General features: G+C 42.0%; 2 protein-coding genes across 4 annotated transcripts; one reads left to right on the top strand and one right to left on the bottom strand.

Annotated features, from left to right (window-relative positions):
* Positions 1 to 44: 44 nt before the first annotated feature.
* LOC136476593 (phospholipase SGR2) lies at positions 45 to 9,906 on the top strand. Its single transcript, XM_066474493.1, is given in 25 exon segments — positions 45 to 548; positions 1,061 to 1,161; positions 1,444 to 1,596; positions 1,747 to 1,902; positions 2,366 to 2,437; positions 2,514 to 2,657; positions 3,365 to 3,415; positions 4,227 to 4,397; positions 5,006 to 5,155; positions 5,430 to 5,495; positions 5,597 to 5,635; positions 5,637 to 5,675; positions 5,677 to 6,009; positions 6,011 to 6,145; positions 6,380 to 6,467; positions 6,566 to 6,672; positions 6,761 to 6,833; positions 7,323 to 7,425; positions 7,645 to 7,738; positions 7,828 to 7,890; positions 8,083 to 8,131; positions 8,217 to 8,317; positions 8,717 to 8,763; positions 8,852 to 9,098; positions 9,403 to 9,906. Coding segments are annotated over 24 exon segments (2,844 nt in total). The 5' UTR covers positions 45 to 274; the 3' UTR covers positions 9,087 to 9,098; positions 9,403 to 9,906.
* Positions 9,907 to 10,906: 1,000 nt separating this feature from the next.
* On the bottom strand, positions 10,907 to 17,510 carry LOC136476592 (U-box domain-containing protein 4-like). 3 transcript variants are annotated; one of them, XM_066474492.1, is made up of 6 exons: positions 17,371 to 17,487; positions 16,477 to 16,612; positions 15,111 to 15,385; positions 13,950 to 14,063; positions 11,467 to 13,512; positions 10,907 to 11,354 (listed from the first exon to the last, which is right to left on the bottom strand). In XM_066474492.1, exons 3-6 carry the CDS (start codon positions 15,378 to 15,380, stop codon positions 11,295 to 11,297), a joined length of 2,490 nt encoding a protein of 829 aa, XP_066330589.1. In that variant the 5' UTR covers positions 15,381 to 15,385; positions 16,477 to 16,612; positions 17,371 to 17,487; the 3' UTR covers positions 10,907 to 11,294. The 3 variants fall into 3 exon arrangements, with proteins under 3 accessions (XP_066330589.1, XP_066330588.1, XP_066330587.1); XM_066474491.1 differs by lacking the exon at positions 16,477 to 16,612 and having other exon boundaries at positions 17,376 to 17,510; XM_066474490.1 differs by lacking the exon at positions 16,477 to 16,612 and having other exon boundaries at positions 17,371 to 17,500.
* Positions 17,511 to 22,593: the final 5,083 nt, after the last annotated feature.

The following is a 22,593-nucleotide window of genomic DNA, read 5'->3' as shown; positions in this document are numbered from 1 at the left end:
GATTCGGTACAACTACTGGCCCGACCGACCAGTCACCCATGGCGAATTCCCCATGGCCATGGGGGTCGGACTTGCAGTTGCAGTTGGGCTCTTCTGATTCGCCTCCCGGGCGGCACATTCCCTCCGTCCCGTCCCGTGACTTCCCTTCTCTCTTCCTGAGGTGGGGGCCCACCTCGCCGTCCCCACCGCCCCGCTACCCTTCTCTCTTCCCCGTCTCCGACTCCACTCCTCCCCTTTCCTCGCCGCCGGCGAACCCGAACCGGGAGCGGCGCGCATGGCGGGCCCGGATGAGAGCTGGGGCGCGCGGGCTGGCAACCCGGGGGACGCGCACGCGTCGACGAGCCGCGCGCCCGCGGGCCCGGGCCCCGCTGGGGAGGCGGAGGGCGCGTCGCCGGACTCGCTGCGGAACACGCCCTCCAACATCGCGCGGCTGGAGGACGCGATCGGGCACTGCGCGGCGCGCCGCAAGTACCTCGCGCACACCAACAGCCCCTCCGACGGCAAGGACGTCCGCTGGTACTTCTGCAAGCTCCCCCTCGCTGACAAAGGTGCACCGCCCCCCGTCCACCCCCTTCCCCTCCCCTCGCCCGTATTTGACTTGGGCGTTTCGGTTTCATGCGGCGCTTCGGCTCCGCAAGGTGATCAGTGGCCCCACGTACTTAGCTGCTTCCGACCAGCTCACCCACCATGGTCCATGGCACATGCCAACTGCTTGGGGTTTAGATGTCACAAAAACTAGTTACTATTCTGGGCTAATAACTCATGTGGAGGCTTCAAAAGGATCGGTCCCGAACCTGCAAATTGGGGTTGCAATTTTAGTCCCATGTGACGTCTATCTACTTTAGGAATTAGAATCATTTATAATTATAATTGAATAGTAGCAGAGCATGTCTACACAGTTCAGCACACCTGCTATTATTGTAGACTTTTTTTTTGTTGAAAATATTATTGTAGACTTGCAGCTGATTGGTCTCCTGAAGTATCACATTGTCGATGGTTCAGGTTAAAGGTTTACTGATTCGACTCTTAAACGATCGCATGTGGTTTATTGTTGATGCAGTGCTGTCTTCTTCGGTACCACGGACAGAGATAGTCGGGAAAGGAGACTATTTCCGGTTCAGCGAGAGGGACTCTCTGGCACTGGAGGCGTCTTTCTTGGAGGTTACTATCTCAATCACGCATTTGGATGCCTAAATGTTTAGTTAGAAATTAAACCATCTTATTCATCTGAAAATTGATAAACATTGTCAGGTAATTGATCCATGATGGTTACTTTTTTGTTTAATTTCGTGTGTTTATTTATCTACAGTAGTCTATGTTGGCGCATTTGTTATTTTAGACTTGTTTTGCTCTTTTTTTAACATATCTGATACAGTATAAGAAGAACTGCATCCATTCTTAATAACTTTCTCGAAATTCATGTTATTTGGTTACTGTTTGTAGAGGGAGGAAGAGCTGCTTGCGTACTGGTGGAGGGAGTACGCTGAATGCAGTGCAGGACCGAGAGGATCCTTGGTTGAAAGTGATGATTCTGCATATCTTTATAAGGTGGAGGAAGAGCGGGTTGGGGTTCCTGTGAAAGGTGGACTATATGAGGTCTGTAATCTCTTTCCTAGTGTGCTCTATCATTACCAGAATGAATCATCATGTATGGATCATTGGGAAGCATTCTACCCATTATCGTTGACTGCTCTCAGTATGCTATCTAAGAGTCTGTTGTTTCCATAACAACCTACTGTTCTGCAGGTTGATTTGATGAGGCGGCATTGCTTCCCTGTGTACTGGAACGGTGAAAACAGGCGTGTCTTGAGAGGCCACTGGTTTGCTCGCAAAGGTGGCGTTGATTGGATTCCCTTGCGCGAGGATGTCTCTGAACAACTTGAGTTAGCGTATAATTGTCAGGTACAAACCTTTTGTGGAGTGTTCTTTAGTGACATTTGCCCAAGACTATCAGCATGCATTTTCAGGATTGCCAATTCACCATAACTGTCAAGGATTTTTGGAGAGTCATTTGCTTTAGGAATGATAACCAAGCTTGCCTCACCAGATCCAAATATTTTTAAATTATTAATCCAATGGGCTGGGCACTCAATCTTGAACTGTTTAAAGAATCTTTGGATAGTTGGATTTGTGCTACAAGGGATGACAAAAGTGGGATGGGAACATAGCTCTGAACCATGGGCATCATGATTGTGATGGAAAATGATATAACTACATATGACGGGATGTTACCTACACTGTGCATGAAACCATGAACCTTTCTCCCTAGTCATCTTGCACTGTTAGTTTCGTCCCTGTACTCATACTACCTTATCTGATTTTTAGCTCAGAAAACAGCTGAACACCCTGTTGTTGTCAAAACTAGGTCTGGCATCGTCGAAAATTTCAGCCTTCAGGCCTATTTGCAGCAAGGGTTGATCTCCAAGGAAGTACACCGGTATGTAATGCTGATAATGCTTCCTCAGAAAGTGAAGATTGATAATTTGGAGTCAAGCAAAAAGAAAATTGTGCAGGATTTGCATGCTCTTTTTACGGGAGAGGATGATACTTGGGAAGCTTGGCTTCTCTTTGATACTGGTCCTAAGCTTGGTAGCAACACAATCAAATTAAGGCGCGGATTTTCTCCTTCTGAATCTGCAAGTACAAACCCTTCACAGGTAACCTACCATGTTGCTGTTTTTTAATGCCATTATCTATCCAGTGTTTTCAGAATTTGCAAGTTGATGCTTTTACTTTTATTTTTTTATTCTAAAAGGAAACTGAAATCTTGATATTTGGTCTCGCGTTTGCTGCTTATTTGTTCTTTATTTTGTAAGCCTAAAATGTTGCATCTCAATGGATTGCAATTTAGCTATAGGAACAGGTTCAGACATCATGGTAAACCAATTACGTTATATCCTGTTGAACATGTGGTCTGGTGCTCTGAGATGAATTATATACAATTAGCAAGAGTGAATTTTCTGTAGTGCATAGATGAAAGTCACCATCTCACATCTCACTAGCCTAGCATTCTGCTGCCTGCGAGTTTGGTCGTACCTATGGTTTTGTATCTCTCATTCAGCAGGAAAAACACTAGCAAAATAAATCTGCTATTGCGGAAAAACTGCCTACTTCTCTATTTTTCTGCCTCAAATTTTGAAATGCACTACAATTTAGCCTACCCCAACTTGTTTGGGACCTGAAAGGCTATGTTGTTGTTGTAAATTTTGAAATGCACTCCTATTTTTGGTTTGTCAACTTGAATCGTATCAGATCTGTAAGTATGAATCTGGAATGAGAATAATTGCCTTTCACCATCTTACTGTAGCTGTACTCTACAATCAATTCTTGTTTAGTGTATAACTGCCATCTGATTCTTTGCCAGGATGAGTTGCGTCAGACAAAAGAAGAGGAAATGGATGACTACTGCTCTCAGGTATTTACTATTTGAGGCATAGGGACCTTTTCTTTCTCCATATCAGTAGTGTTAATTTGGAAGTGAGACTGGCGTGCTCTGTGAACTGTGTTCCCCAGGCAAAAGATTTAGGTATACTTAATTATTACAAGAAAAGGTACTTCAGAGTATCCCCCCCCCCCCCCCCCCCCCCCCCCCAAAATATTCTCAAGTTAACTTAATTCCCTTACTGGCAGGCTGTTAGCAACATTTTTGTTTAATATATCACTAGGTGGCATGATGTGACCTTTTGTACCCAAAAAGACATGAGGCCACTCGCGATGCTCCAAGTCTCCAACATGGCATTGTCTTAGGAAATAATTAGGTGTTTTGCCTAGGATAAAATAAAATATGAGGGAGAAGAAGCTAATGTGTACATGAAGAAACAAGCTCGGCTCAGATCTGAAACCACAAAACAAACATTGGGGGGGAAGGTGGTGTCCTCATAATTGGTTAACTCATTTGTCTGTTGGCCTTGTAAAGTACCATAGGCACTATGTATGGGCACTATTCAATGGGGTGTTTAGTGGTTTTTGCACTTGCTCAGCTCTTAGACATCACTTTGGACATTTTGCATTGGGATTGGCCTGATTGCAGATGATATAGTTCAATGGAGCACTTTTTCTATCGCCTAAATGCTTAGCCCTATCTATCAATCTTACAACAAAGGTTGCCACGTTAATGGATATCAGAGGATCATTGTGTTGAAAATATTTCCCATAAGTTTTACATGGTTTTGTGTGCAGCAAAAAACTTTGAAGTGATAATAAATTCTGTAATTGCTCCTTAATAGGTTCCAGTTGGTCATCTGGTATTCATGGTTCATGGCATTGGACAGAGGCTGGAGAAAGCTAATCTTGTTGATGATGTTGTTGATTTCCGTCGAGTAACTGCTAACTTAGCTGAAAGATACTTAACTTCTTATCAAAGAAGTACCCAGAGGGTTCTATTTATTCCCTGTCAGGTAAAAAAACTCAAAGTTAACTTTAAGTGATACATCCTGCTAAGATTTTTTTTCCCTCTCGAATAAGCAGGAGAGCTGCACATATCTTTTTCTTGTAAGAAGAGTACCCGAGTTCAGAAAACACCACTCTCGAACTACTCTTGTCTGGCTCTCACACAACCAACAGAACCCTAGCAATACAACGAGCGTGCTAATAAAGAATTTTGGACTCAGGCATCTTGAGTTAAGGGTAAACATGCAGTCCATAGTTAATCTCATAATGGACTACTTTGTTATATATTCTAACAAAATGGATCTAGCACTTGACATTATCACTTTTTCATATTGTCTGTGGTTTAACATGAACTAAGAAAACAAGATATGCATGACTGGTGGTTATCTAACATTCACAGGCATTTCGATCTATATATGTATATATACTTAGTCATACATTGCTACCGCTAAGTGGAAACAAATAACATTGTTTAGTTGTTGCTTATTTAGTTATTTATGTTATTAAGAGTAACAGATTACCAAGTTGATTTTTTCATTAGTCATGATATATCATATGGTTATATCTCCATTTGTTGACTGATTTCTATTTCTAATAATGATGCTTATTATCATAGTGGAGGAAGGGCTTGAAGCTCAGTGGTGAAAGTACTGTTGAGAAACTCACTCTGGATGGAGTTAAAGGTCTTCGAGTCGCGTTAGGTGCCACAGTTCATGATGTTCTATATTATATGAGTCCTATCTACTGTCAGCATATTATTGACTCGGTAATTTGCTATATTACTGCAGTACCTTCTGTTTGTTTTTTTTGGTGGAAAGTCCTTGATTTTGTTTCGTGGCTTTAGAATCAAATCTGATTAGTCTAAGCAACTGTGATGACACACTGTCTTTGAACTCCATCTTACAGCTTCAGTTATCCTCCTTTGGTGTACATTAGAAAACATGATTATTCCCATGCTATTTTTCTGTGCTGTATTACCTGATTGATAGAAAGCATTGTTGAACTTCGTACAACAAATTAGTGACTTGAACTTATTACAGGTCTCGAACCAGTTGAACAAGCTGTACATGAAATTTCTGAAGAGAAATCCTGGTTACAGTGGAAAGGTTTGCAGTTCAATAGTTCATGACCCGTTCACAATGTTCTTTATAATTGCCATTATGCTGATAATTAGACAAGAAATCTTTTGCCTTGCCCTATTTTGCAGGTTTCATTGTATGGCCACTCGTTAGGAAGTGTTCTGTCAGTATGATATACTTTGTCATCAAGAATCCCTTTGGGACCCTATTTCCAACAGAGTATCTGAACATGGAAACATCTGATCGGAGTCAAGGAGCAAAATCAGCCAACGATGTTGCTCTGCATGATTCAGGTGCAAAGGAACATGGTACTTCTACTCTAGGGCATTCTTGTGCTGATAATGCACACAGTGTCGTTGATGAAGATAGCACCATAACTGATGCGTCACATATGGACAGCATCCTCCCGTCATGTGTGCTCGAGGATTCACTAAATAACCATGAAACTGTTGTGCCACGTGGTGCAGTTGTTGCTGAGCAAAATGAAGAAGAAAATAAGGTTGTGAATCATCAGACGGTGTATACTGGGGAAGGGACAACTTTCAGGTGTAAGCACAAAAGATGCTGAAGGATCAAGCATTTCAAGATCTGCTGAGGAAGTCCATGAAGAGGTCCTTGATGAAGAAAAATTGATGGTCCTTGACAAAGACAAATTGGTCGTTTCACTAGAAGAAGAGGTGTGAATACATGGAGTTTGTCTGATTTGATATGTGCTATCTTTGAATCATCTAATTTCATCAGAAGGTCGCCAGTTGTTGATTGCCTTGAAAGAAATGATTAACATAAACATATATTTAATTAACAGTGAAATAAATGTATTATAATAAAATGACAGTGTTATCTTGCAGCCAAGCAAATAGTGCAATTTAAACTGACATAACAAATTGATGCCTATACTCTCCTTTATTCAGGTGAAACGTCTTAAAGCTAGACTAGATCATCTTGAACAGCATAATCATCTAGTGACTGAAAGCACCAGTGGTGTTGAGTATCATGAAGGTAAGTAGTTTCTTTCAATCCAAGGCATCTTGTTGAAGGCTTCTAGTGTGTTCCTTTTTTGATGTATTTATTCAAATTTTTATGTATATTTGTGGTAGGCAAAAATGACAATCATGCCTTGAACTCGAGCAAGTTTTTCATGGCGCAAGGAAGTACAAACCAGTCCTACTCACCACAAATCAGATACACAAAACTAAACTTTAAGGTGATATCGGCCTAGTTATTTTGAGTATTCTGTCATTGTTTTTTCACTTGAATTTTATGTCATTATTGCAATATTTTTGGATATTCAGGTTGACACATTCTTTGCTGTTGGATCTCCCTTGGGTGTTTTCCTTTCCCTGCGTAATGTCCGTATTGGTATTGGTATGCAACCTTTGACTGATAATAATTCATGTTTATAAGGGTTATTGTTGGAACAACAATAAGCCCTATGTGCTCCCCACCCCACTGTTTTACAGCAGTGTTGATGTCTTTGTTTTGTCTGTTTTTGGTTTTTACAAATTTAAATAGTGCTCTCCTTAGGTTTAGATTGTATAGCGCTTCATTACCTTTTGAACTACCTGCTTGATAAGGATTCATCCATGAGTAGCTACAAGAAGATTGTTTACCCTTCGTTGCATGGTAGCCTGAACAAAGACTTGTGGAATTGTTGAAAAATTGTTCCTATGTATCATCAAGGATTATGTTGATAGTGGCACATGCTTCAAGCTACTGTCAGCATTTCCTTGTGTGCAGCGACTTACAAGTGTTCCTGGCAACTGGCTAGTGCTTCCATATTGCCAGCTGTTCCATGTTTTGTTTGTCTTATATTATTCTATGATTTGTATCTGAATTCTATACCTTGTTCTACAGGCAAAGGGAAAGATTATTGGCAAGATGAGAACATAATTGAAGAGATGCCATGCTGCCGGCAGATGTTCAATATTTTTCATCCTTTTGATCCTGTAGCATACAGGTTTGTAGCTTTCTTACACTTTTTTCTTATCTCATGTTTGGAGAGTTTGTAAAACATACAATACCACAGCAGAACTTAACATTGGCAACCTGATATGAAAAGATGTGCTTAACCTTTGTTAAATTTAGATACTGTTTTTTTGTTGCACTGGAAGACAGTGCACTTATCTGTTGCGTAGTGAGGAATATGTCATATGAATCTAGGTGGGCTTTTATACAGAGTTGAACCACTTGTATGTGAAGATTATCTAAAGAAGCGTCCTGTAATTGTTCCCTACCATAGAGGCGGAAAGCGGATACATGTTGGAGTGCAGGTGGGTGGTTCATCATTTTAATTGTCTGTTCCTAGCAGAGAATGCTATGTTTTTACTTTGACCGATATTTGGGTTGATATATCATGTAGGAGTTCAGAGAAGATATTTCTGCACGTTCTCAAGCCATTGCCCGTCAATTGAAGTCACTGAAGGTAAGTTCTTCACTTCTGCAGGGGTTATGTGAATTTAGTGCATCCTTTTAACAAACAGTGTTGTCATTCTCGTGGTTTTGATATATTAAACAGTATGTGTTATGCTTGAGAATGGTCTAAAAGTGAACGCTGTTAATATAGCCTTAGTAAATATGTGCTTTCACCTCTTCATTTTTTATCTTCTATATATAGGTCAAAGCAGTAGCTGCTATGCTAGCATTGAGCAGAAATGACACAGAAGGTATATATTTTTCTTTGTCTTTCATATACATTTAAAATTACAAAGAAAAGAGATTCTGACATAATGATGATCTTTATTCATCTAGAGGATGGTGAGAGTGCTAATGAGAAAGAAAGATCATATGGTTCTATTATGATGGAAAGGTTGACCGGTTCACCGGATGGTCGAATTGATCATGTACTTCAGGTGATAAATTTTGCTCTTAGAGAACTCAATCTGTACTCTATATTGGTGTATTGCAGTACAATGGGTCACTGCTGACACAGGCCCACAATCTCACCTTTATCTGTGAGGACCTGTGGGTTCCACCACTAGAATTACTGATTACTAAGCTGTGGTTTGAGAAACCTTACAAAGGGTTGTGCAACTCTGAAATTACGTTCTCATCATTTCAAAGCGCCATACAGATACAGTACTTTATTGTAACATTATTTGTAACTGATTAGCACATTCGCCTTTGCATTTAAGCCTGTTGGTAACATGATCCACTTCATCCATATTTTTGGCTTGGCTGTTCCTATATGCTTTTACGTTTAATGAGTATTCTTTTATCTTAAAAGTCTTAAATTCATTCAATTTTTGCAGGAGAAAACATTTCAGCATCCATATCTATCTGCTCTGGGAGCTCATACGTGAGTTCAAGCCTTTCCTGTTGATTTAACTATCGTTGCCTGTTCAATCTGAGTTTCAGATTTTCACTGACGTGTGGATGTCCTGTAGCAACTATTGGCGAGATCATGATACTGCTCTCTTCATTCTCAAACATTTGTATCGTGATATACCTGAGGATCCTCCAAGCGATGTCATTGAAAGGATGCCTGTTAAACTATTTTATGAGAGAAATCCAGTTGAGGAAGAAACACCCGTGACATTTTCAGATCATGCAGCAGTTAAGGAGTTCTGCAGAAAGGTGAGAGCTTACTCAAGAAAAACAGAGGAGGATGGCAGCTGCTAAAGCCTCTTGATGGTACGTGTACATGATTATCGTTCTCATTTCCCCTTAGTCTTGTTGCGTACGTATTTTGGTTAGTTAATAACATCTCGCCTAGTTTTACTGTGCTGCTGAGGTACTTGTTTATTTGAATTTAAAATCAAGCTTAATCAGCGAATATCTGATTCAGAAAAAGATGAGCAAATTGTGGGGGACTAGCAACTTACCATAACACGCAATACTCATTGGAACAACATGTGTGTGCGCTGTGGGTGGGATCTTTTGCTTCGTTTGATTGAACACTAAAACACTAAACCCTGTGCCTTTTTTTTGCCCCCAGGTGTCATCTGATGGAAACCATGCTACGACCCCACGTTCCCCACCAAGCAGGAGTAAGATGCAGACATGGGAAGGAAGAACGATTCCGTAAGATCGTGAGAGAACTCCACGAAATGTAGTTTCACACTTACACCAGAATTAGGGCACTTCGAGAATGTTGTACAGAGTACGGTCGGTCGGTTGCGGCAGGTTCCCTTTCTCGTTCCTATGGGCCTGTTTAGTCACCAAATTTCCAACTTTGGCACTATGCAAAAAGAAGATTCCCCGTCACATCAAACTTGCGGTACATACATGGAGTACTAAATGTTGACGAAATCAAAAACTAATTGCACAGTTTGGTTGTACTTTACGAGACGAACGTTTTGAGCCTAATTAGTCAACGTTTGGACAATTATTACCCAATAAAAACGGAATGCTACAGTACCTACTGCAGCAACAGGAGCTACGGCGGCGCCGATTCTGGCCTCAACTAAACGAGGGCTATATTTAATGCAATGTTGTAAGTAGAGTCCGGCTGTAGTTTTGTGCGTCTTGAATGTAATGCTGCCTGCTGAATTAGGCTCAAACGACAGCTTATAGCAATACCAAGCTGAAACGAAGGTCGCAACCGTTGCTTGCATCTTTTGCTTTTGCATTAAATATATTTGTGGGTTAGCAAGCAAACCCGCTTGCATCCCTAGTGCGGCAATTGCAAAGTGGCTTCAACTCATTCGCATAAGCAGTTGCACATTCTGCTAGGTTAACCTTCTACATTTTATACGATTGCGGCATGTCTAGCTTCTCATGCAAACCATAGTTTCAGAAAATGTAGGAAGTGCTAACCATAGTTTCAGAAAATGTAGGAAGTGCTGAAAACTACTTCAGGTTGTTGATCATAGGCTCAGGTCAAAATACTCTGTACAAAAGAGACTCACGAGAGTGAAGATAACTTGACAATGCAAACAACTTAGGGCCTGTTTAAATGACAGCTTTTGAAAGTTGCGGTATCACAAAACTGTAGTTTCTATAAGCCGAAGAGATACAAAACCATAATCTAAAAAGAAAGAGGTCATGAGTTCTGACAAAAGCACTTTTTTTTTTGAAGAATGGCAAAAGCACAGATCTAGAAAACTAGATTTGATACTCCCTCCATCCCAAAATAGATATCATTCTCACATGAGTTTTGACAAAAGCACGGTTTTAGAAACTAGATTTGATACTCCCTCCGTTCCAAAATAGATGTCATTCTCACTTCTTGAGAAATCAACACTTTTAACTTTAACTAAATATACATAAAAAAATCAAAATTTATAATACATAATTAGTATTATTAGATAGATCATTGAATATACTTTCTAATAAACTTATATAGAGATATAAATGTTGCACGCATTTTCTACAAACTTAATTATGCACGCATACCATAACGACTTTTTGGGACAGAGGGAGTATATCCAAACAGTGAGCAGGTTTTAAAAACCAAAGCATATTTTACAAAAACATTTGAAAATACTTTGCATCCAAACATGGCCTTATTTGGTACTACAGATCAAATAATAACTTGTACAACCATCGAACCATCATAATTCCACAGGCCACAGCTAATAGAATATACAGGACAAAATCGGTGAATATATGTAAGTTGCTACCAATGGATAAGCTATACAAAAAATCCTCAAAAACGAAAAAAAAGAAAAGATACCATCTCAACAGACAACACTCACCGCCCACAACACTTACATGAGATGAGCATAACAATCTCAATCTATAAACACAGCACAGGGCACTGCATAATTCCAGCCACCGCATCTGCCAATGCCAACCCACAACAGTCAACAGGAGCCCAATCACGATGATGGGTGTAAAAGGTGTCGCTTAATGTACACTACAACAAAAGAAAAAAAAATCAGAAGGCTATCTCCTTGCTGAATTCCCATGTCTTTGGCTGCGGAAGTAGCTCAGAAGCGCTTGTGCCTGCACAACAAATAGCAAATCAGAGTTCGTCAAATCAGCATTAGCACAGTGATTAAAAGTGTCTGCTGAATTTTCTAAACCTAAGAAATATAGCTTGTGGGAAGCTGCGAACCTTCTCTCTCGCCCGCGGTGTTCCTGACTGTGAAAGGGCGACGAGCGGGGGCACTGCGCCCTCTTGAAGAACTATACTGCAAAATCTGTTGCTGTTTGTACAGAGCTGAAGCAAGGCGGCCGCAGCATTCTCCTTCCCTCTTGCAGAACCCAACTCAACAACTTCAACAAGGGCTGGAATGCCACGTGCCTGCCCAATCGCATTCCTTCCTTCTGGTATCGTAGCGAGGTTTGCCAACACAGCCACAGCTTTGTCGACCATCCCAGCAGCAGGATCCATAAGCTCAACCAGGTGCCTCACAGCATCAGCTTGCACGATGCGAGCTTTATTCTCATGAAGAATAGACAGATTAAACAATGCAGTAGCTGCATCTTTCTTTCCTCGAGGGGTGCCATTTCCTAGCAAGTCTACTAGAGGCTTGATGGCACCAGATCGTCCAATCTTCACTTTATTTTCTTCAATAACCGAGAGACTGAAAAGAGTAGCTGCTGAATTCTCTTTAGCTTCAGGGTTCCCAGTCTCAAGGACATGAATGAGAGGATCGACAGCATCAGCATTTGCAATAGCAATTTTGTTGTTGTCATTGATCGACAAATTCAAAAGAGCAGTCACAGCATGTTCTTGGGTTTTGGCATCTGGTGAATGAAGAAGACTAACCAGCAAGTTTACAGCCCCACAGTTTGCAATGACAATCCTATTCTCCATGTTGTGCTTAGCTAGAGAACGAAGATCTGATGCTGCTGATCTCTGAACATCTATAGAATCACTTTTCAAATCATCAATCAGCTTCCGAACCTGATTCTCAATGGCAGAGAGATCACTCCGTGCATCCATCGTTGAGGAAGATATAATTCTGGGGAAACCCCTATCTGATGGTTGCCGCCTGATGAATTGTCCTCTAGTACCCAATCTTGGAGGGATTAAATGTTCCCTTTGAGGAACAGAAGAGGCTACAGGCGCACCACCACCATCTGTAACCTCTCCAGATGCATCGCTACTGTAATTTGTCCTATCACTTGGAACCCTTGTAACCCCATTGTCACATTCCCCATCAAGTTGACCACTATTTGGAAGACTACCATTCAATGAAGAACTAGCCAAGTTGTCCTGCAGATCCCTATCCAAATTAGAAGATTGAAATGCTTCCTCCGTAGAATGTCCTGACATTTGTCCAATCGAACCACCACGCCTTCCTTCCAAACTAGACTCTCTTGCTTCCGAACTTGCAAGAGATAACCTTGAAACATCTGGTGCAGAACCATTTGCATTTTCTGAAGTTTGACTTGTCGAGACGTCATGACCAGGACGGTTTGCATGCACATGAGAATTCTGATTGGCCAAACTATGGGGAGGAGATGCTCCATTCAAGTTTCTCAAATACACATCAGCTTCTGGGGACCCAGGAATATTAGCCCTTGACACAACACTAGGATGTAGAGGGCTGCCATCTGCAGCACTCGAATCCTGAAGGGAGGAGGCAGCAGAAGGAAAGTTCAACTTCAATGATTTCATAGGATCAGGAAGCCTGATGTCATGCGATTCACACCAGTTAGCTATCAGAGCCTTCACAGTATAATTAGGTATTAAATTGGAGTGGCCAAGTCTTTGGCGTGTTTTTGGGCAGATAGTAAAACCCTCATCAAGCCATAACTTGATATAAACCCGCTCATAGGTCTGTCCAGACGCTACAATAACAGGATCAGACATCAGCTCCAAGGAAAGGGGACAACAAAAATCAGCAGGAATAGGCACCCCATTGATGCTAAGCTGTTGTTTTTCCCTGAGAAGATGGTCATGCATATAGTTGACCAGTGGAATCATCTGCTCAGCTAGCTCCAGTTCTTCACGATTCTCACTGCGTAGTGCCCTTGTCCTGAGATTCTCAAGGGAAACAGATTCCATGTATAATTCCATGTTTGTTGACAAGCTCAACAAACTTGACAGTTTCAACAGATTCTCAGAGCCCACTGCATTTGTCTCTGCAAGTTCCATGGCAACCTCCTTAACCAGATCAAACATGTGCTCATAATTGATGTCCTGGAGTTTCTACAAAAGAGTAGAAAATCATAGATGAGTTAGATTGGGTGCGGAAGAAAAATTAGGGTCACAAACAGAAATCCATACCTATGTCTATATCTATATATCTTAGCCCCACTAGCTTTCAATCTCAACATGCAGGCTATCCACATCATAAGCTATCCACGTCATCCCCCACTAGGTGCAATTACTATATTCAATCAATCAAAAATGCAAGGCATCCAAATAATGTTATTTGTTTTGCCGTTCCATCATCTTATAATTTGATCGAATATTCTATTAGTTTTTTTATTGGATTCTTTCATTACATTGCCTAATTTTGACCAGAACTGATGCAAGAACATGTAGATCCAACTCATAAATGCAACAGATTTATTTCTATATAAGAAAGTCATGCAGCCAGGGTATCCTTCTAGTAATAATAAAAAAGAATCACTTTCAATTACCTCAATACACGTGCAGGCACGACCAGTCAGAGAAGGCAAGAGCGAATTCACCAGCTGACACAATTGAAGGGAACATCCCTGAATATCTGATATTACTGACTCAATTTGCCAACCCTGTTTAAGGTAATAAGAACATTACCAAATCAGAAATGCAGGAGTAGCTTTCAATATTTATGGCATTCATCAAGTTTGGTTAGCTAAATAGCTAAAGTTTGCAATATACAAAGAAAGCAACACGTCAAGTTTAGTGGCGAATCCATGAGCATGAAACCATTCAGAATTCAGATTTCACCTACACCAACATGAACAGAAAAGGGATCCATGTGTAATGGCATAAACATCAAGGAATATCCAGTAAAAAGGACAAGTACGCTTTTCACTATATGTGATAAAACTGAATCACCACCAACTCGTTCAAGTTCCCTCCTACATGAATGCTTATAACCTTATGATGGCTTCCCCATCTTTTTTTTTTCTGTATATACTACATACTATGCATTTACATGCTGCTTCCATTGAACAAGTATGCTAACTAGATAAACCATATTATTAACTAATAAAAATGCCAAATGCACATGTAAAGCTATTCAAGCAAGTCTGGCTAGAACATCTTGGCTCTTTACCAATAACCAAGGTCAACGCCCAGCACACTTCAAAGGTTATGTACAGAGGAATGATAATTTTATTTAACACAAGACATGGCCGACTAAAATTAGTGTTAGCCTGAAGGTTGAATATCTCTTCAAAATGCTTTAGTCAAGTATCTATGCTACTAACAAGAGCTAAAAAGTTATGATATTTCAAGGGCCCAGAGTTCAAGTTATTAAGATGATAGCGCCAGCCTGATGCCTTCTGTTGTTTGTGTAAATGCTAGACAACAAGAAAAAAGAGAGGGAGAGGAAGGCTAAATAGTGATACTAACAGATAATGTGAAACATTTGTATCTAGCAAATGCATGTATGATACTGATTTTTCACATCAAAGAATCAAAAGAGAACCAGCTTCCTAGAGCTTCCTAGTAAGAACCGGAAAGGATGCACTGCTGTTAAAAACGACAGATTGATTTTCCTTGGGAAGCATAAGTCGAAAACATAAATACATAATATATGGAAAGAGGAGTGAAGAGTGAGTATATTGACTTGTATAGTCGTATGCACTTACGAAATATACTTTGCTGGTTGTCTGGTGCCAGTTTCCAATAAGTCCTGAAGCTTCATTGACAGCGGTGTCAAGATCTTTTAGGACCTCATTGAGTTGCTCTTCAGGAGACTTGCAAAGATCCTCAACAAGGGGATTAACGATGCTTGAGATATCATATACATTTTTGCAATACTTCTGAATAGGCTTGGGTCTCACGGTAGAGACATCAGATGTTAAGGCGCCAAGACACGAGATACTGTTGAGCAGAGTGCTTGGATAGAGATTATCCATCAACCCTGTTCAAGAACACATACATGTGAGGGTGAGGCTATGTGAACTCACGATTACTAAAAATGAAAGACATCCATATATGTTCTCCAATGTTCAAAAAGGCGACATTAGGCGTCCGCCTAGGCGCGACTAGGCACTAGACGAGGGGGTCCTGCCTGGCCTAGGGGGTAGGCGGACCCCTAGGTGGCGCCAATTTGTCGGCGGCGCCGGTGGGGGAGGAGGAGCGCCTATTGGAGGTCGCCGGTGACAGAGGAGGAGCTTCGGACGCGTGCGGGCGGCGGCGGCAGGCGCGTGCGGGCACGTGCTGCGGAAGGGAGGAGGCTGGCCGCGGTGGAGAAAGAAGCAGAGCCGGGCGGCGACGGAGAAGGGCGGAGTCGGGCGTTTGTGGCTGCGGAGGGTGTGTGCGGCTGGAAGGAGACGTGGATGGATAAGGATAAGCTGGTTCCTGCGGATGGAAGGGGCTTTTTTCTTTTCTTTCTTTTTTTATAAGAAAAGGATGGAAGGGGCTGGGAGGAGTATGGATAAGATGGGCTGGGCTCTTTTGATGGGCCTTTCTTCCAACTTTAGGTCCACATGTCTCATATTTCTTCTTTTATTTAAGATAATCTAAGGTAATATATGAATGTGTATTAATTAAAGTTAAAACATTAAAACGCCTAGAAAAACGCCTAGGCTCGCTTAGGCCCGCCTAGGCTCTAGGCTATGGGTCATCGCCTAGCGCCTTTTTGAACATTGATGTTCTCTGTAGCTCATTAAAAATATACAAGATGTCCTCACTAGGCACATACTATTACCGGTGCATGCTTATCGGTAGTAATCTCAATGTATCTGATTTGCTAAGCTATAATCCGTTTCCATCTGCATCGTGACATTTGTTTTTGATCCACAATAATGTAGAATATGCACATCCTAATTGGCACTCTAGGTGTTAACTAATAGCGCGTGTGCATAAGAATGACATGTTTTTTTTGTAGGCACAGATAGTTGTAAGTCCTGATTTGCCAGAAAGAATAAAGCTTTGAAATCTGCGTGTGCCGACTCTGAACAGACAACGGTAAGGGTGTGAAGAACAAACAGAGAGAATATTTGTACTAACTTTCTGTTTTGGTGCACTCCAGTTAGCTCTTTCTGATTCATTAGCATGCCAGAAAGGTCAGAATGCCGTTACGGTTCCCGGGTATGCCGGCAGCGCAACACTTACGTCCAAACAAACGAGATGCTGGAGGCTGGAGCTGAAGACCAAACAATGTACCATTACACGTAAACGCTAGAGAAGCTATGTCGGAAGCCGGAAAATAGGTAACCGACAACAATTGAGCAATGGACGTCCTGAGTAAGGCAGATAGCGCAAGCAAGAACAGCTCGGAGGGAGGGGGCGAAAAGCATTTCCCATTGAACATGTGGCAGTCGCAAGCAAAACAGACGTAATATTGCAATAGCAGGCGGCAACAGTCAGCAGTAGTGTTGCTGGCTTGCTGCAATGGCAGCCAGGGGCCTAAACAGGAGACCTCCAGCTAGTGATGATAAATAAACTAATAGTTGAATAGCACCGTAATTAACCTAGGATTTGAATGATGGTCACTTGAGACAATAAGAGGCTTAAAGAGAAAGAGAAAGGTTTTGAGCAGCTAAGTACTCGTACGTTCCTACCTTCCTTGCTTAGTTCAGGGGTTGTTGGATGCAACCCATTGCGGGGAGGGTGCGAATGCTGCGCCGCGGCTGAAATGAGGCTGAGCGGGGCAGCGGTCCCGTGCTGAAGCTGAAGGGATGGCGAGGGAATGGGGTTGCTGGGAGATTCGGGGCCGGGGCCGGGGCCGGGGGCGCGGAACCCTAGGATGGACGTATGGGGCGGAAGGTAGCAAAACCATGGGAGAGAATGAGGGAGGTGATGATCAGCGCGGGTGGCAGCGAAGTAACCCTAGCGGGCAGGCAGGATTGAGGGGAAGCGGGTTTGAGGCGCAGGTAGTGGGGAGGGAAGGTGGAGACTGACCTGACCTGGAGTCGTGTCGGCGACGGCGGTGAGGACGGAGGAGATCCGGGAGGCGGAGGTGACGGCGGTGGGTCGGGTCGGAGGGATCCCTCTCCCCCTCACTCACTCCCCTCCCCTCTAGTCTGGTGACGCGCAGCGGAGGCGGAGCCGCGGAGGCGAGAAGCTGACGACGAGACGAGACGAGGAGAGGAGGAAGGAGAGAGAAGGGAGGAGGACTCGTCGCCGAGGAGGTGGAGTGGGAGTGGTTGGGCTCGGCCGTTCTGGTTTGGTGGGCAGGTCGGGGGCGACCCGGGCCGGGCCTGCTTCGGTGTACTGGATTGGATTATTTCAGGCAACAAGCCTAGCGAGAAAGAGAGAGGGACAGGGTGGCAGCCACCCAGACAACGACGCGGTCGCCGGTCGGAGTGGAGATAGCCAGCCAGCCACACTCGGTCTCGCCCATGTGCTCGCCAGCCTTTTCAGTTTTCACCGACGACGACTGATCCGTTCCGTTGACTACGAACGTTGACCTACGCGTTAAAAGCTCAAAACAATGATTTTTTTATTATATATATTATATCAAGGGGCATGCTAAAACTTAGGTGCTTCGATTTTAGCTTCCTTGCAGGCGATTGCATGTATTTTATATTAAAATTATAGCTTTAGTTCGTTGCAAATTATACGCAGGCATGATAATTTGCAATTTTCGGTCTTGAGAATAAAAAAAAACTTTAGACAAACCTCAAACCCGATAAAATCTCTTTGTGTTGGCACAATGACAATTAACAATTTATAGTTGTTTCTAGAGTCCGACAAGGATAAAAATTTTGATACGTTATGATACAAAGATAAATAACAAATCACAAAAGTAACAATTTACTTCTACTAATTTGGTTGTACAAAAATGTTGCCTCAAAATATTTTAAAATTCACACACTTGAAATATAGAAGAAGTGAAAAAGAACTCCATGCTGTCTCTTCTCTTCGTCTATATAAACTTTGGTTTTGTCATTGTTATAAAGAGCACTTTTAGAGGAGACGGTTACGCCCACCTCTATCCATTTGTCTCTACAAATTATATATATTTAATAATTGATATCAAGGGCCTATTTGGATCTCCTTCTCTAAACTTTAGAGCTCTAAAAACTTAGAGCATCTTAGCTCATTTTTTAGGTCTAAAGTTCTAACGTGAGGTGGGCTAAAGTTTAGAGCTCACTTTCGACCATCTATTTAAAGCTTTAGCTCTAAAGTTTAGATGAGAGGATCTAGACATGCCTTACAAGTTGTCAGACAGGCCTTACAAGTTGCAGCATATTTGGTTCTCTCACCCGCTAAACTCGCCTTGCCTTGCCGAGCAAAGCTAGCCTTGTCAGGGCAGGAGAGTGTATTTGGCTTGCCTGACTCTGACTTGGTAAAGAAAAAGCTTGACATCACAAGAGTCGAAGCAGCGAGCAAGCAAACCAAACGCCTCTATGTTTGCCCAGCGAGACAAGGCGAGGGCCAGCGAGGGATCCAAACGTCTGGTGAATCCACATGCATATATAGAAATATAATGATTGGCTTTTATAAAATATATGAGGGGAATTGGAAAAAGAGAGGACAACAGCAGTCAATAGATCTAAGGTGAACTGTGAACATAAAGGTGTTGGAGTGGTGAAAAAGTAGGAGATCTCGGGATCTAGTAGATTACGAAAGCTAACATTGTGGTACGGTGCAAAAAGGTCAACAATAATATCTGGTGTTTCTCGTTCTCTTGGGCATTAAGGGGGTATTTGGTTTCTACATGAAAATTTTAGTCCCTGTCTTATCGGATATTTGACACATGCATGAAGTATTAAATATAGACAAAAAAAAATAACTAATTGCACAGATTGTGGCTAATTTACGAGACGAATTTTTTAAGCCTAATTAGTCCATGATTTGACAATATGGTGCTACAGTAAATATGTGCTAATGGCGGATTAATTAGGCTTAATAAATTCGTCTCGTAAATTAGTCTCCATCTATGTAATTAGTTTTATAATTAACTCATATTTAGTTCTCCTAAATAGTATCCGAACGTCCGATGTGACGTGGACTAAAATTTAGTCCATGAAACCAAACACCCTCTAATATTTCGTGTCAATCTCCCTTGCTAGTTGTTAACATATATGATGTGTGATTGCTGAAATTGACGGTCGATGTAATGGCCTAGACCAGTCAATGCAGAGCAAATGACGTACTGAACGTGAAGTAGATGACTACCAACCGTCCATGGTGACTTTTACATAGAGCCTCTAGTCAACGGTGTCGATGGAAGGGACATCAACGCAGGACAAAAACAAGCAGCTCGGGTTACGGCGTTGCCCGTATCGCAGCATCGCTCGCAGCCAATTCGAGCTTGAGTCAGCTGGTCTAGGATGTAAGATCACTTGGGGTTGGTGCAGCTTTTTCCTTTGCCCCACGTTTCTCTTCTTTTTTTTTATGAAAGGAGCCCCTACGGTAATTTATTCAAAACATAAGAAACAGGTAGAGGTACAAAAACAGCTTATGGCAGTTCAAGAAACCAAAAAAAAAGAGGAATAAAATATGAGCAAACAGAAAGATTACAATAAAATTTGGATCATAAATCAAAGATAGTAGAAAGTCTGGCCTTCGCTCTCAAAGAAAGAAGATTCATCTTCTTCTTGAAGGCTCCTTTTGCTGCTCGCACATTTTTAAGATAAGATCATTTCTTACTGTCAGATTGCCCAGCACATTAGGATGACGACGATAAGACCATGTATGTTGTGTTTGAAACCTTGTCTGATTTTATTATTTGTATTGAGCAAATATTCCTTATCACCATTGTTCTGCATGGAAGCTGTAGGTTCTGGAAAATTAGAAATTAATACTGGCCATTGTTTTTGCTGTCGAACTTGTATTTGACGTTCGAATTTTTTAGCAAGTGTCCCATCGCGCTTCTGGTTTACATTTTGCTCCCTCGTGACAATATTTTCACCAGCTGCTTGGGTTCTTTTTCTCTCTCGATATTGTCGCTGGTATGCACGATTCCTTGTGCGTAGTTCCTCTTTCTTCAGATCAATGGTCCCCAAAGTTCCAATGCCAACAACATCTGAAGCATTAACGCCCATCAATATCTGACTGCACTCATTTGGATTTCCATCTGCAGAACCTAATTGTTTCTGCACCAAAAGTTGGCATGAGCTGCATATTTAACAGAATGTCAATTACAAAACTAAGTTTGGATTCAGTGATATCATATTTTGACTGACATCTCATTTGCTGTGTGCAAGCTAAGCCGATTTGTGTCAAACCCAGGAGATGATCACTGACGTGCTCTTCAGAGAGTGATGCGCTATCTAAAGGGCACTATGAGCTATGGTATTCGTTATACCGGACATCCGAAAGTGCTGGAAGGTTATTGTGATGCCAACTGGATCTCTGATGCTGATGAGCTTTATGATACAAGTGGATATGTGTTTTCGCTTGGAGGTGGTGCTGTTTCCTAGAAGTCTTGTAAGCAGACTATCTTAACGAAGTCTACAATGGAAGCAGAACTCACAGCATTAGACACCGCTGGCTCTGAGGCCAAGTGGCTTCGTGATCTCCTTATGGATTTACCAGTTGTTGAAAAACCCATACCGGTTATTTCTATGAACTGTGATAACCAGACTGTGATTACGAAGGTTAACAGTTCTAAGGATAACATGAAGTCCATAAGGCATGTTAAGAGAGGACTAAAATCTGTCAGAAAATTAAGAAACTCCGGAGTAATAGCGTTGGACTATGTTCACACATCTAACAATCTGACAGATCAGTTCACTAAGGGTCTGTCACGCAATGTGATAGAAAGTACATCGAGAGAGATGGGTTTGAGACCCACATGAAATTTACTATAGTGGTAACATATTCTATGTGATCAGAGATCTCGTAAAGTAGAATGGTGAAACAAGCTAGTAGTAAATTATGAGGAAAGATCCTTAGTAAGACTCATTTCTGATGCATATCTTTCCTTTCTATAAGGCAGGTTGGTTTTTTACCTTAATGTGTTTCAAGTGGCTTGCTAAAGCAAATATGTTGTCCTATAAAACATCTTTTGAGGAGCACACCTATATAAGTCAGACTGCTGATCACAATCTATGAGATTTGGGTGATCTCTAAATACTCATGAAAGGCATTGAAGTATGACTTATATGCTTCAAATAGAGAGGATGTGTTTTACAGCCAAGTATCAGCTAAGGACTTTAGTGATATTCACCTCACACAAAACTGTCAATTTAAGGCTGAAAGGTCCTTGTTTGGTTTTGGTAATTGAGTGACAACTTAGGTGGACTAATTGTGTTTATGTGAGATATACAGGTGATTAGTCCACAGGTACATGTGTATGAGCAACATATGCCATGGAGGTGAAAATGGCTTGGAGATGTTGCAAAGCTCACACATGTGATGATGAAGGAGCTTAAATGCACATGAGACATGACATTGAGTCATGTGATCAAGGTGGAGAAGATCAAGACAAGACTTGGCTTGATGGACCGGTTGCAAGCGTGAAGGGCAAGTCGAAGGCTTTGGAGTGATGGACCGCGTGGCGGTGAAGCTTGAGCAAGACTTGGCGCCGATGGACGATGGCAACGGTGAAGAGCAAGTAGAGTCAAGATCGATAAACCAATATGATCATATGATGATATGAAGTGGATCATATCATTGTTGATCGTGTTGGTGCATGTGTTGCATCAACATTGAAGGAGATGAAATGGAATGCGCAAGGCAAAGGTATAACCTAGGGTATTTCATTTCACCGGTCATCGGTGTGTAGAGAAGTTTATGACCGGGTTTAGGATAGATGGCCGTACTATCAAGAGGGGCAAACTTGTTTGCATATCGGTCATCTAGTGCCACTCGAGTGATCTAACTTTGCATTGTCGCTAGGATCGAGTGGCGTGGCAAGTTGAGTGGCTAACATCCTTTGGGAAATGATTGCGAAAATGCTAACACACTTACACATGGTGGTGTACATTTGTTGGTGTTGGCACATTTACAAAGGCGGTGGTGTTTGCAGGGGTGAGATAGGTTTGGGTCCCTCTCTCCCTCCCGCCGAGCTTGCGAGGCGGGATTCGGCGATTTCGGGAAAATAGAATGTCTATTTTCTATTGCGCCAGATGCAAATTCTTGGTGGTTAGCACATTGGTGCAAGGGTGAAGAAGTTAGAAGTGAAAACGAGTTGGTCGCGAAGATGCCGGCGTCGGTCAACTGACCGGACGC

This window comes from Miscanthus floridulus, chromosome 8, assembly GCF_019320115.1.
Source record: "Miscanthus floridulus cultivar M001 chromosome 8, ASM1932011v1, whole genome shotgun sequence".
NCBI classification, from domain to species: Eukaryota; Viridiplantae; Streptophyta; class Magnoliopsida; order Poales; family Poaceae; genus Miscanthus; species Miscanthus floridulus.
The sequence above is the reverse complement of the archived record's forward strand: the minus strand, read 5'-3'. Positions and strand labels throughout refer to the sequence as shown.

Coding starts and splice junctions, on each gene's coding strand:
- LOC136476592 (XM_066474491.1), bottom strand. CDS start 15,380: ATGGATAATCTCTATCCAAGCACTCTGCTCAACAGTATCTCGTGTCTT. Junction 14,064..15,110: donor CAACCAGCAAAGTATATTTC/GTAAGTGCATAC, acceptor TACCTTAAACAG/GGTTGGCAAATTGAGTCAGT. Junction 11,355..11,466: donor CACCGCGGGCGAGAGAGAAG/GTTCGCAGCTTC, acceptor TTTGTTGTGCAG/GCACAAGCGCTTCTGAGCTA.